Source organism: Lissotriton helveticus, chromosome 5_1 (genome assembly GCF_964261635.1).
Source record: "Lissotriton helveticus chromosome 5_1, aLisHel1.1, whole genome shotgun sequence".
NCBI lineage: Eukaryota > Metazoa > Chordata > Amphibia > Caudata > Salamandridae > Lissotriton > Lissotriton helveticus.
In genome coordinates, this window is record NC_136065.1 from 523,278,554 (window position 1) to 523,292,208 (window position 13,655).

Here is a 13,655-nt window from a genome sequence, read left to right on the forward strand (position 1 = left end):
ATTTTGTGAGGTTGCCGATGTTCTTTTCTCTCTGTCCTCTCCTTTCTGTGTATAAGTCATTGCAAGTTTGAAGTATGAGTAAATTATTTGATTAATTGAATTTTCTCTCCTATGAGTGAAGGTAAATGTACTGTACTTTGGAGTGGATCACACGTAAATAATTTAGATAAAGATTTAAACCCTTCCTGAGTCTGTGGTTATTTTGCTTAAAGTGTCAAGGTTAGAATTGAGTTAGATTTTTCACCATCAACTAGTTCAACTAATGGTCCATCGACCAGAGGAAAGAACTTTATGATTAGTGAAATGTTGAATAGGAATAAGAGATAATCAATCTTAAAGTGTGGAAAAATAATAAACTTTGACTCCAGCGGTTTACTCAATTTGTGTGTGTGTTAATGGGCCCAGGTGAGTATATGGTATTGGAGTATTTGTTGTTGGTACACTGCTGGATCAACACAACTACCACTGGTTAACAGGTGGGCCTTTCCCTTCCTACAGGAATCCTCACTAATGGCTGACATAAGTGCAATGAATCTGAGAGGATATCTTAGCAGGGCTGTTATGGGGGGGAATTGGTTGCCCAACATCCAAACCTCGACAGAACTTATAATTAAGATTTGGAAGAAAGCCACCTCGCAATTGGGATGGAAGGGACAGGTGACATGTGAGACCCCTATGTGGAAATCAAACGCCCTGCCAGCCTTGAAATCACTGGAAGAAGGAAACACTGGGATCAAATAGGAATAGCAAAATGGGATGATATTTGGGGACCACACGGGCTTCTCTCATTCCAGGAACTAGAGCAAGATTATGACCTAGCTGATAGTCAATGTTTTCAATATGTACAAGCAAAACACGTCCTTGCAGGATATGGGGAGAAACTACAGGAGGTCATGGATGAGTCTCCAAAGGAGACTATCCATTCTGCTATACAGACATGCAATCTGTCAGATCTAGAGGATGCTAGTGAACACAGCTAATCTTCACTGGACACACAAAGGGAAAACAGGAAGGAGATCTGTAGAGGCTGGAGGATGACAACTGTGGAAAGGCATGCCACTTCATGCGAGGTTGCCAAAAAGGCTTGGTTTCCGCGAGTGTAACTCCTAATACTTCACTGGGCACACTTTACCAGGACCAGGCTTTTCCGGATACGGAAAACTGACAGTGACAAATGTCCTTTGGATATGGGCGGGCGAGAACAGGACTATATACTTTGTGGTACTGCTCAAGTTTAAGGGCATATTGGACAAAAATAGAGCCTGTTATTCTGCAATGTGACACTGATAGTTGCCCGGCGACACTTTGTATGCTATTGGGGTAGGGTAATCCCTCACCTTGAACAATGGACAATCGGCATGGGCTGGTGCATGCAAACTTAAAGATCTGTGTACAAAGCTCGTGGGTGCCCATGAAAATGTTACAAAATATGGCACCCTTGGAGAGAATTGCAAGACAGAATATGAGGTTTTGGGAAGACTGGCAATTTGGGTGCTCAAGGTTTGGGTGTGCTCTGGACCCAATGACCTGAGAAGTGCTTGCGGGACACATAGTAGTTTTTGTACAAGGGAACGTTGGGTCTGTCCTGTGGTGTTTCAGTGGAAAAGCAGGAATGATTAAACTGACTATATCGACTGGATTATGTGTAAAGGAAAAGTGCTGAAAGGTTTATGTTCAATGTTATTGTTTCAGTTGTATACTTTGAACCGTTTTTCTGCCCAACAATTTTTTTCTTTTTTCTTTTCAGCAACAAGTCACAGAGAGGATAATCAGACATGTTACGTGCACATAATAAACACTATGTCTCAAACTACATCGTCCAACCAAGGACTAAATGCAAATAAAAGATTAACAGTCACAAAACAGTTGTGACGGTGGAGTCTGTATAGAATAAAACTAGTGTGGTCTGGGCGGTGCTGTCGAGATGTGGTAGGCTATCTGGGATACGAGTATTATTGCCTCTGAGCGCCACCGGACTGGTGGGGCACTTGCGGATGAGGGGCGCAGGTGCTAATGGGTCGGGCTGTATTAAGCTGCAGGAAAGTCTTGAGACTACCAATGAATAGGGAAGGCTATGCAGCTTGCGGTCGGGTTACTTTCTCAGCGGCATCCCAGTGAATTCCGCTGGACATTCCTTTCTGGGTGGGTGGGTGTCATTCTTGGCCTTAATGTTTTCAATGTAGGTCTTCCAGATCCTCACTCCCACCATGCCAACTCCCTTTGTGCACAGCAGCTGGGGTGGGGCAGCTTCTGCACGGTCTCATTGCAACAATCTAAGTCGCCATCGCTGTGTGTCTGGGGCTCAGAGTGTCTTCCATGACATTACAATTTACTGTTTAAATATTACAAAACACAAGGTCTATAAATGTTTGTCTGCTTTAGCCTTAGGACGGAGGCCCAGGAGAGAGGACTCAGGAGTGGGTGCTAGAGTGTGTTAAAAAAACAGGTTGTGACCTCCGGCCAGGTAAACTGCAACACTGGGCCCTCCCATAACATGTGAAAAAAAAAATGGATTCCACAGTCTTGCACCTAGGACATTCAGAGGCAGTCGCTGGCACATGTGCTTTATGCATTGGGGCGAAGATAGGCCTGCTGTATGTAGTTAAATTGTGTGAAGTGAAATCTGGGGTTGCGATTGTGGAACATTATTCCACCTACTCTACGCATCCCTCATGTCTTCTGGTGTTCTCGAGGTCAGGGTCGTGTATAGTGTGGTGATAGCTCAGCGCATGCCTCTGTGTGGAGGAGAACATGTAGCCCTGGTGATGGGGATGGTTCCGTTACCCTGGAATTCCAGGAGGCGCGCACTGTGTGTTGTATGGCGTGGTATGTCAGGAAGTGTCCCGCACCTATGCTATATTTATCCATTAAAACTTGGAAGGACATACAGGTGCCATCACGGAAGAGATACGCTAAGTGGTCAATCCTTACCTACCGCCATGGTGCAAAATCATGTCTCCTAGTCACTCCCTGGAGATCACGTACGTGCCATATCCCTATTATCAGTGAATATGGAGTACGGGGCCCCTGTCAAACACAAATCACCGCCAGCACACGGCGCCACCGCCATCTGTCGTGTTCTCCCATTGTGGACTGTTTGTCAGTCATATGTACATGCTAGTCCCTACCAGAATCGTGCAGATGGCCGGTCGTCGGGGCATGAGGTCATGCTCAGCCAGTGTAGAGGCCACTGCAGCTCTGCCGCCACGTAGTACATTTTGAAGTTAGGTGCCCCAAGACATCCCTCAAGTAAGGGTCTCTGTAGAATAGCAAGAGCCACCCTCCAACGTCCTGCCCCCCATATTAGTTTCAGTTGAAGAGATATCCGCCACAAGTATTCTTTCCGTCATCACTATAAATTCTTCTTGGCCAGAACTTGCATGGGCTGTGGCACGTCATTCCTAATACTAGAGAGAAGTCCTACCACTAGGCAAAATTACCACCACTACCTATATTCACCAGAAAAAAATAAATCTTATTTTTTAAAAGGACTCCCACCCACACTGGAGTGTGGCATGCTTCGTCATTGAGTCCTGCGAATATTCGGGAGCTGCGGAACCTAATTAGTAGAGAAGTCGGGTGCGTGCCATGGGGTAAGTCTGACAAAGGAGACACCTGCCCGCAAGATTTCCATGGGGCATGCTTAACACCCTTTAAAAAAAACTGGGAGTAAATTTGCACCTCCGTAAGCACTTGATGGTGAAGTAACATATGATTGGAGTGGATAAGTGGCAAACCCATAGACGGACTACTAATTAAAATTAACATGTATGACGTCATAACGGGATGCGTTAGGTCCTGATGAAACCTGGGATTATGTTTTGGGCACACATTACGCAGCAGAAACATGTTGACACAAGAATGTCTGAGTCAATCAGGAAAATCCCAATGGCATCCTGCCCTGTTTTTAATCTAACCAATGGTGGCCCATTAATCAAATTCGTTTTGGGGTTTACCTGCTATTTTAACTTTGCACTGTTTCCAGACCCCTACCATAGTCTTTAGGGCTACCATCAAAGCGCTCCCTCCAAAAGTGGTATCAAGCCCATCTGGCAACAATAGTGGTACCAGACGCAGGACTCAAAGATCAGTGTGTGTGTGAGAGTTCCTTTGAAAAATGAGAATTATTTTGTCAGGCGAATATAGGCAGTGATGGTTCTTTTGCCTATTGGTAGGATGTCTCTGTAGTATTAGTATTAAGTCTCGGGAAACTGAGTGGTCCGTCCATAAGAACTTTTTTCCCTCTCCCCTTTATGATTGGTGAAACGTCATTCCCCATTTCAGAAAAGAATCACCCACCCGGCTTCCTCCTGGGAAAAATTGCAATTCACTGGTGACTAGACACATGATTCAGGTTTATTTCCCCTTACTTACGGTCATATGGTTGGCCCATTTTTTGATGCATCATTTTCCTCTCCTTTTTCATCTTCCTTACAGAAAGCCCTCACGATTTATTCCATTGTTATCACCATTTCATTCTGCCTTTTTGTCCATTTTTTGAAGTAAGCGTTCAGATAACCCTTTAATCTTGAGCTTTTGCCTCTGTTTTATTATACAAAATGATTTTTTTTTGTGCTTTTCTAGATTTATTTCTCTTACAAGACTTCTTCTAATAAATTACATAAGACAGGCGTCTGTGATTGCCTGTAGGGCCCCATAATAATTCTTATATGGTCTCATATCAAGTTTAATTTCTATTTGTTTTATACCTTCAGGCATGCTAAAATCCTATTGCATATAACCTTTCCCTGACGATGGTCCTGTATTAAGTAGTTGTTGGAGTTGAGACATCAACAAATCACTTACTTTGGGCTAAATTCTCCCTCTTTTAGAGGAAGATTTAGGAGACAACTAGAAGAATAGCAATGGACTACCCTTTCTAGATTTACAGCTACTGCATTTTTCCCTTGCATGCCGTATTTGTTGTCACCATTATTACACCTTTGACTCACCCCGTACACTGATTCATAACTCCCATTCACATATATAGCATCCTTTTAGTCTGATTAAAAATAACACATTTATTTTTGGTATGCTTATTATTGCGTTTTTTTTTCCTTACAGCTTTTATTTATACAATGGGACCTTATTTGATAGAGTAGGCACAACTTTATTAGTCTTTAAATCTAATTATTCATAAATGCCCCTGCAGGAGCCACTGTACTCCCCTACGTGTCTCCTAGCACTATTCACAGACTTAGCCTCTCACTCGCCTACGTAACCCTATTTCAACCCATTACTCTAATAACCCGGCAGTAGCATTACCAAATTCATCAATCCAATCACACACAGACTAATCAAACTCACTGATCCAGCAACTCATCTATCTACCACACCTTCCTCTCACTCAGATGCCACACAGGTCCAGTCAGCTATCTGCACCTGCTCACAGACCTACCCACTAATATATATATACACACTTAAAATAGCCTGCATCTTTATTTTGCCACATTTATTTCTTATACCATTAATGTGGCCTTTACTTTTCAACATATAATCTGACATGGCTCTTGCATCCGAATTGGCTAGGATCACAGCTGAAATAGTAAATCACTTTTGTCAAAGTAAAGGTAATGGTGAAGTAATGGTTTGGCCGACAACAATGGGTGCCAAAATACTGACATACAGCATGCTTGCCAAAACACAAAATCATCAATCAGCGATGCATACCCAGCCTGTCGATTCAATCATCTTCAGATCCATAGGGTCTCCGATGGGATGATCTTTCAGTAGAGTCACAGAATGGCAGGCCGCAAGGGAATAGAGTAAGGGTCCATCTGGAAGATGACGTAACTCGTGCTGAATTGGCAGGAAGCAGTCCCGATCTAGGGGCACAACACCCCAAACATCCAGGCCTTCTTCAGTCAGCGTTCCTGTCTATGGGTAGGTGGAGATAGGGAAAGGGAAAACAACTGAGCCAGGAACCAAGATAAGCAAGAAGCATGAAGACAGCGGGCTAAAGGGAGAGAAATGGCAAATGAAGCAACAGGCGATCAGAAGAAAGAGAAAGAAAGATGATGAGAATGAGAGAGAATGGAAAAAGGAGGGAGTGAGAGGAGAGAGCATAATAGGATCAAGGGGAGTGAGAAAGGGAGAGGGGAGATTAAGTAAAGATATAGAAGGAGAAGAAGGATACAGATATGGTGAATAAAGGGGAGTGAGGCGTAAGGTATATAAGAGGAAAAGAGGGAATATAGTAAAGAAAAATAGGAAAAGAAGGTAAAGAGAAAAGAGAAAATGGACATGTGAAAAGGATGAACTGGCGCATGGGAGAAATCAATGTGTGTGCAGAGGGTAACAGGGGCAGATATACAAGTAGGGAAAGAAATTGGAAAACATTATCCACCCAGTAGGTTTTGAGACAGATTAGAAACGGCGGAGCACATTTCTGTGTGCACAAGCATGGTTTTTAGAAGGGGTAAAAGAGACGAGGCAATGTTTTACAGGATGAAATGCTGGGGCAAACAGCAGCTGTTAGAACACTACTTTACTACACAACATTAATGAAAATAGAAAAGTTACTTACCTGCAACAATAGTTGTCAGGTGAGGGAACATCCCCAGAATAATAGCTTTAAAATAATTCGCAGTCACTAAGTTGGACCTTGGAAATATCTACTTTTTAGAAATATTTTTTCAAGGACTTTTTTCTACCTCTGTTTTGTCCAATAAAACCTTAGAAAAGAAAAATGAACATACATTACAACAATGGGTGAATTTCTCTAAAATGTTATAATGAATGAATCTTATTTAGGAGCAGAGAGATCAGCCATGTTAGTTACCTCAATTGTATTCACCCTCTGGCTTCAAAAGGACATTATTTGTCATAAACAATTATACAGCTTTTTTTCCGCCCCACATAGGAAATTTGTCCGTCTTGATTATTTTTTCTTTCCCAGTTCTTTTCTGATAAATATAAAATACAAGTTCTCCCTAAACTATTGTCAGACCATAATCCTGTTTTTCTTAATCTTAATTTGCCATCTACTGGGCCACGCCCGCAATCAACCTGGTTGTTTCAGAGGAACCTACTACTACAACAAGATTACATCCTTTTCATGACGAACATTATCCAAGAATTCTTTCAGATTAATAATGAATCCGCATCAATTCCAATAGTCTGGGATACATTTAAATCTATTATAAAGGCGAAACTTTAAAGTATTCGAATTTTCAACTGAAATGCAATCAGGATAAATTTAAAAAAGACTGTGACATGGTTCTAGAAGCAGAATTACGACTAGCAGAAAATATTAAAAATAATCAAAATGGAGAAGAATCTCAAATTGATCTATCTATCAAACGTAATCAAGTTTATTCTCATATTGCTGATCAGGTAGCTTTACGCTTTTCTCAATATCGCACAGAAAGTTATGAACTGAGCGAACAAACAGGGAAAGTTCTGGCCCAAAGACTTCGCCAGCGCGTAATGACCAATGAGATCTTTAAAATTTTCGATATAAATGGAAATGCGAAAACCTCGAAAGGTGACATAGTGGTAGCATTTAATGAATTTTATAAAATATTGTATCATCAAGTCAACCAACCATCACATTCAGATATTAAACAATATCTTGAAGAAATTTATAAAACTGAACTATTGATTGAACAAAGAGAGATACTTAGTGCTCCAGTTATTTGGGAAGAAATTGAAACAGCCATTCTTAGCTTAGCTGCCGGTAAAGCAATGGGACCGGATCAAATTCCATTAGAATTTTATCCGGTCTTTATGAATGTCTTGAAGCCAGAATTGGCCAAGATTTTTCAGTCTGCTTTCGCTGGTCATCCACCAGCATCATGGTCGCTTGCTACAATAATATTTTTTTTTTAAAAAGGTAAAAATAGTGAAGAGTTAGGTTCATATAGACCTATCTCTCTTATAACGGCAGACAGCAAAATCTTTTCTAAGATTTTGGCTAATAGACTAAATACATTAATGCCATCTTTGGTTTATATCAGACAACACGGATTAATTTTTAAAAGAGACACTACCGATCATGTCAAAAAAATAATAGCCTTGTTGGATTGGGCGCAGGCCTCAGAATCTCCTGTTGCGGTGGCCCTGTTGGATGCTGAAAAAGCGTTCGACAGGGTCACCTGGGGGTTCCTGTGGTCTGTATTAATTTGGATGGGATTTCCACATTTATATATTACTGCAGTAAAAGCTCTTTATTCCCATCCTAAAGCAGTCATTAGGGTAACAGATACTAATTCTGAAGGTTTCTCCATAACAAGGGGGGCAAGGCTGTCCCTGTTCCCCCTTGTTGTTTGCCTTATACTTAGAACCCTATCTTCGTAAATTATGCACTGCAACAGACATCATTCCTGTGATAATCGGTGAGAATCGTTTTAAAGTATTTGCTTATGCAGATGATGTCGCTATTACCACCACAGATATCAGACGGGCACTCCCAAAAATAATTAGTTTAGCTGAAGAATTTGGAGCACTCTCTGGCTATAAATTAAATATAACTAAAACTCAATTGATTCACTCTGAATAGGGGCGACCAAATGAAATAGCTTTTGCTCCAGAAGCTCAATACCTGGGGATAACTATTGCTCCCAACATTGATGATATTATACGTCTTAACATCGAGCCCGTCTTAACTTCTTCTAATAAGGTGCTAGAAAGGTTAAATAACTTACATTTTTCTTTGTTCGGCCGTGTTAATATTATTAAAATGTTAATTTTTCCGAAGTTTTTATACTTATTTCGAACAATTCCTTCGCTAATTTCGTCATTCTACTTTACTAAAATTGATAGAATGGTATCTAGGTTACTCTGGGGCTATCATCGTTCTAGGCGTGCTTTAAAATGGTGTATTTTGCCAAGAATAAGAGGCGGCTGGAGAGTCCCCAATTTCCAGCTGTATTATTGGCTTATTTTTTTAAGACATATGGGTATATTACTTTTTAGGAGTGTCATTATTGAGGAACCAGTATATCCGTCTGTCTATGATTTACTGCTAGGTGATAAAGTATCACAATGTTTGGTAAAAATCATAGAACCTAGTTATTACAAAAAAAAACAAATTTAAAATTGTATTAGCGGCATTTACAGTTTTGCGGCAAATAAGGAGGAAAATGGTAGGTTTAAAAGAACTACAGAAACAATGGAGAGAGCAAGGGTTATGTTCACCAGAGTGAACGGGGAGTACTCCTGTACCCCTGGATACAATAGTAGAAAAAACAAAATGAAGGAGTACCACCAGTGAGAATTCACAAGTCACTGTGTCGGTGGATGGTTTTCACAAAGTAGAGGAAAACTCTTTTTCTTAAAAACCCCTCACTCATCACCTAGTGATGACATGCTTCATCATCGGGGTCCACCCTAATGACCTAGCGTCATCAGGGTGTGCTTCAACACCTGATTGCAGTGGAGCAGGTTGTGAGTGGTGGTGCGTGAAAAATGAAAAAAATCAGTGGGTTAAAAATTGTCCTGGTTTGAACTTGTAAAATAAAGATTTTTTATTGGCAAGCAACTGGACAATATTAAAATCGTGGCGAGATAAAATAGGGTAACAATGAGCCCGTGTATCTCTATAAATAATAGGGTCTATGTGTTAGGTCTACATGTTTCAACCTTAATGGTTAAGGTTAACCAGGTTTTCGTCAGGACCATACAACCAAGTGGTGGACGGTCTGCGTCCCCTAAAAGACGCACCCAATCCTACCACATGGGACCACTGGATGGCGAAAATGCGCCCGTGGTATTAGCTCGCTCCACACTGGGTGAGCTAAAAAATCAAAAAAACCTGTAAAAGAAAATACCGACATTTGTCAAAGTATTGAACATATTTACAAGCCTGTAACGTAGTGCAGTGCTTCAACGTTGTGTCAGCATGCTGTCACACCCAGTTACATGGTGAATTCAGTGGTAGCATCATACGTCTAGCGTTACCAGTGTTGGGCTCTACTCCAGCATACTTCTAGAGGAGGGAAGTGCAGGTGCGAAATGTGGGACAGTGTAGATTACCCACAACTTGCACACAGAGGGAATATCGTAATTTTCTCTATTCACAACTTACACGCAGTTCATAAAATGGTCACCGCGTGTTACTTCCTCGCATACCGACTAGTTGGTGCGAGACTATATCCAATTCGATCGTGCATGCATTGTCAAAGAGAAACTGTACAACACAAAATAAGACAAACACAACATAGACACAAGACAGACAGAAAGTATATATAACCAAGGCTCACTCTCAATGGAGTGTTCAAGGACTTCATGGGACGGGGGAGGTTACCCTCTTTAAAACGTATTCTGAAAGAGAGTGATATTTTTAAGAGGTAGATAAATGCGGGTAAGAAATATCATCCAACTCGTGTCCTGGGCGCGTTCGTTTTTGGCGCTAGTTGAAAAAAGACACGCCCGCAGGAAAACGGGTACTTTTACTCACAGTTAGTTGCCGAGGAATTCAGTTTGTAACCTACTGCCTGCACCGCCCCGCTAGTACTGGGCTGGGTGAAGGCGCGAGTGAAATAGAGTGTGGGCGCTTCCGTGATGGGCGTGGTTAAGCCGCGATCACGTGCGCGGAAGGCCGCCAGGAATACTAGGACGGTGGCCGCATAGCCTCAATTGGATACAGTTAAGGCGAGGGATCGAATCTTGTGCTGGGTAGTTGGGGTTAGTCCCAGGCTTGGAGGTACAATATTCCAAAAATATTATATATTCAAAAGACCATCAGGAGTATTTCAGTAATTGTGTACAAAGACCTGAATGGCTGGTGAAATATTGGTAATAGCATCGTAGATAGCCATATTAAAGGGGGGTTCTGAGCTAGAACTGGGGTGTATATTACCAGAAGACCCCAACAAAAGACCAATGTTATGATATAGGCGTGGTCATACTAACCAGAACGGACCATGACTATTTAAAATTACAAGAGTGCTTCGGTCATGTTTGTAGACAACTCATTAGATGGTTAGGAGTAGGCTGAATATTGCTTAAAGGGTAGTGGGTAGGCTTAAAGTATTGAGGCCCAAGGGACATTATCATTAAGGCCCGTGATATGAGTGGAAAGTCGGTACACCCAACGTTGTTCTTTCTCATGTAGGATCTTTTGGGAGTTGGGTCCGTTTGGAATCTGCTCAATGACAGTCCATCTCATGTCATTCGGAGTGTGGTTCGCATCCAGGAAATGGTCCGTCAACTTGGTGGCGTTTTTTCTGCAGCGTATTGTGCTACGATGCTCACAAATACGTTGCTTGACCTTTCTGGTCGTCATACCAACGTAGTTTTTTCCGCAGATGCATGTGATCATGTACACAACGTTGGTGCTGTTGCAATTCGTGTGTTTACGCTGTTCCCACACTCTGCCTTCTTCAAGATTCAGTGTTTTCGTGTTCTCTGTCAGATGGCATACACTACAATCCCCACATTTGTAGTGCCCAATAATTGGTGGCAAGTTCCACATTTCAGTAATGCTAGGGTTAGAGTTGATCGTTGCATTCTTTGGCCTTGTGTTGACAAGGCTGTCTTTTAAACTTGGTGCTTTTTTATAAGAAAAAAGTGGTTTGTCCCATTTCAGCGCGCCTGTGTTGAGGATTTGCCAATGTTTTTTGATGCTCTTACTCACATTGTTTGAAACGGAATTGTACGTTGTAACACATGTGAGGGGAATAGAATCATTCCGGGACATGTTTTCTTCAAGTAGAGAATCACGAGGTTGATTCCTTGCTCTTTTTTGGCACTTCTCAATTATTCTGTTTGGATACCCTCGTTGTTTCAGTTTGCACGTGAGGTCTTTAGCTTGAAGTTTATAATCTGATAGTTTGCTGCAATTCCGCCGTAGTCTCAGATATTGGCCATAAGGCAGGTTTTCTCTGAGCGGACGGGGATGGAAACTCTCGTACCTCAGTAGATTGTTCTTGGCAGTGGGCTTAAAATGTGTTTTGGTTGTTAATTCCTGCCCCTCTTTCTTAATTTCTATGTCCAGAAAGATCATCTGTCGTTTGTCAAACGTGTGAGTAAACTTGAGGTGTGGATCTCGAGTATTAATCCAGATAGTAAAGTCTCTGAGTGTTTCTTCAGGTCCTTGCCAGATTACCATGACGTCGTCGATATAACGACGCCAAAACTTGATGTGATCTCTGTAGGGGTTCTCTTGTGTAAGGATGTGCCTTTCTTCAAAGTTATGGACATATAGCCCGGCTATACTAGGAGCAAAGACACTGCCCATAGATGTACCACCGATTTGGAGGTACAGGGAGCCTTCGTACTCAAAATAGTTCCTTTTGAGTGCGAGCATGGCACACTGTAAGATAAACGCTTTTGGTGTCTGGTGTTCCCAACTGTTATTTTCCAGAACGCTTTTAAGAACATCCAGGGTGGCATCTTGAGGAATACTCGTATAAAGGCTCTCAATGTCAAAACTGAGTAGGATAGTTTCATCGTCTACTTGTACATTGTTCAGGAGTGTCAGCAGGTTTTTTGTATCTCTGAGGTACGTTGGAGTAGTTTGTACGATCGGTTTCAGAAAAAAGTCGCAAAACCTAGAGAGCGGTTCCAAGAGTGAACCGATCCCTGACACGATCGGTCTTCCTGGCGGGGGGATTTTTCCTTTGTGCATCTTTGGCAAAGTATAGAAATACGGGATTTTCCCTTCTGTTTTACAGAGGTAATCCGCTTCCTGTTTAGAGATTGCACCAGAGGCCTCAGTTGTCTCAACAAGTTCCAAAATTTCTGCTCTCAGTTCCTCAGTCGGATCTCTTGATAGGGGTTGGTAGCTCTTGATGTCACTGAGTAGCCTCCTGCATTCAGTGTCATAATCACTCTTATTCATGACAACAAGGCCACCGCCCTTGTCAGCTGGTTTTATTATGACTGAGGCGTCATTCTTCAATTGCAAAATTGCTTCGCATTCTGCCCTGCTATTGTTTTCAAATTGTCTGGGTTCCCTCATTTCTTCAATGTCTTTGAACACGGCCTGTTCAAATGTGTGGATTTCCACAGGGATAGTGTGTGGAGGTGGTGTGAACTTTGACTTAATTTTGAGGCCTGTTTCGTTGGGTGTTTCGTCATTTTCACTGCTTGGGTGTTTTTCAAAGAATGCTTTGAGTTTCAATTTCCGAAAGAAATTGGCCAATTCGCAATGTAGTTTGAATTTGTCCAAATGTCTCGTGGGTACAAAGCCCAGGCCCTTGTTCAGCACTTTAGTTTCAGTTGTAGTGAGACTCCTTGAGGAAAGGTTGGTGACTAGTTCGTCTTGTTGCTTGGTCCTGGTTTGCTCACTCCTGCTCTGCTCCTCGTATTGTTGCCCACTGGGTCCTCGTCTTCCCACTGTACATTGTTTCCGGTTCTCTTCCGACCTCTGCTGCGCCTGCCTCTGTTCTGAAAAGGAGGGCGGTACTGGCTGGGTGGAAAGAAGTGCGGTTGGAATGGTGGTTGCCATCCATACATGGGGAATGATTGATCTGGCATGAATGGTGTCGGGAAAGGAGGTTGGTTGTATTGTGGCCATTGATAATGTCCTCTAAATCCTCCTCTTTGTCTTTGTCTTTGGTTTCCATTCCCTGAACTACCACTATTGCTGGAGCTGTTGGATGTGTTGCTGGATGCATCAGAGTCTTGATCTGGTCCTGTGGAAGCTTTGTAGTCAGCATCAGAATAGGGATAGGCCTTTACAAAGGAAAAGCGTTTAAGATCCTTCTGGA

General features: G+C 42.1%; 1 protein-coding gene across 5 annotated transcripts in view; it reads right to left on the minus strand.

The window, feature by feature from the left end:
- The window catches only part of ATP13A2 (ATPase cation transporting 13A2), an 861,654-nt gene that overhangs the window by 188,099 nt on the left and 659,900 nt on the right, over nt 1–13,655 (minus strand). For all 5 annotated transcript variants that reach the window (XM_078642867.1, XM_078642866.1, XM_078642870.1 and 2 more), the window contains one exon: nt 5,671–5,877. In XM_078642867.1, coding sequence (XP_078498993.1) covers nt 5,671–5,877 — 207 coding nt within the window. The remainder of the gene's footprint in view (nt 1–5,670; nt 5,878–13,655) is intronic.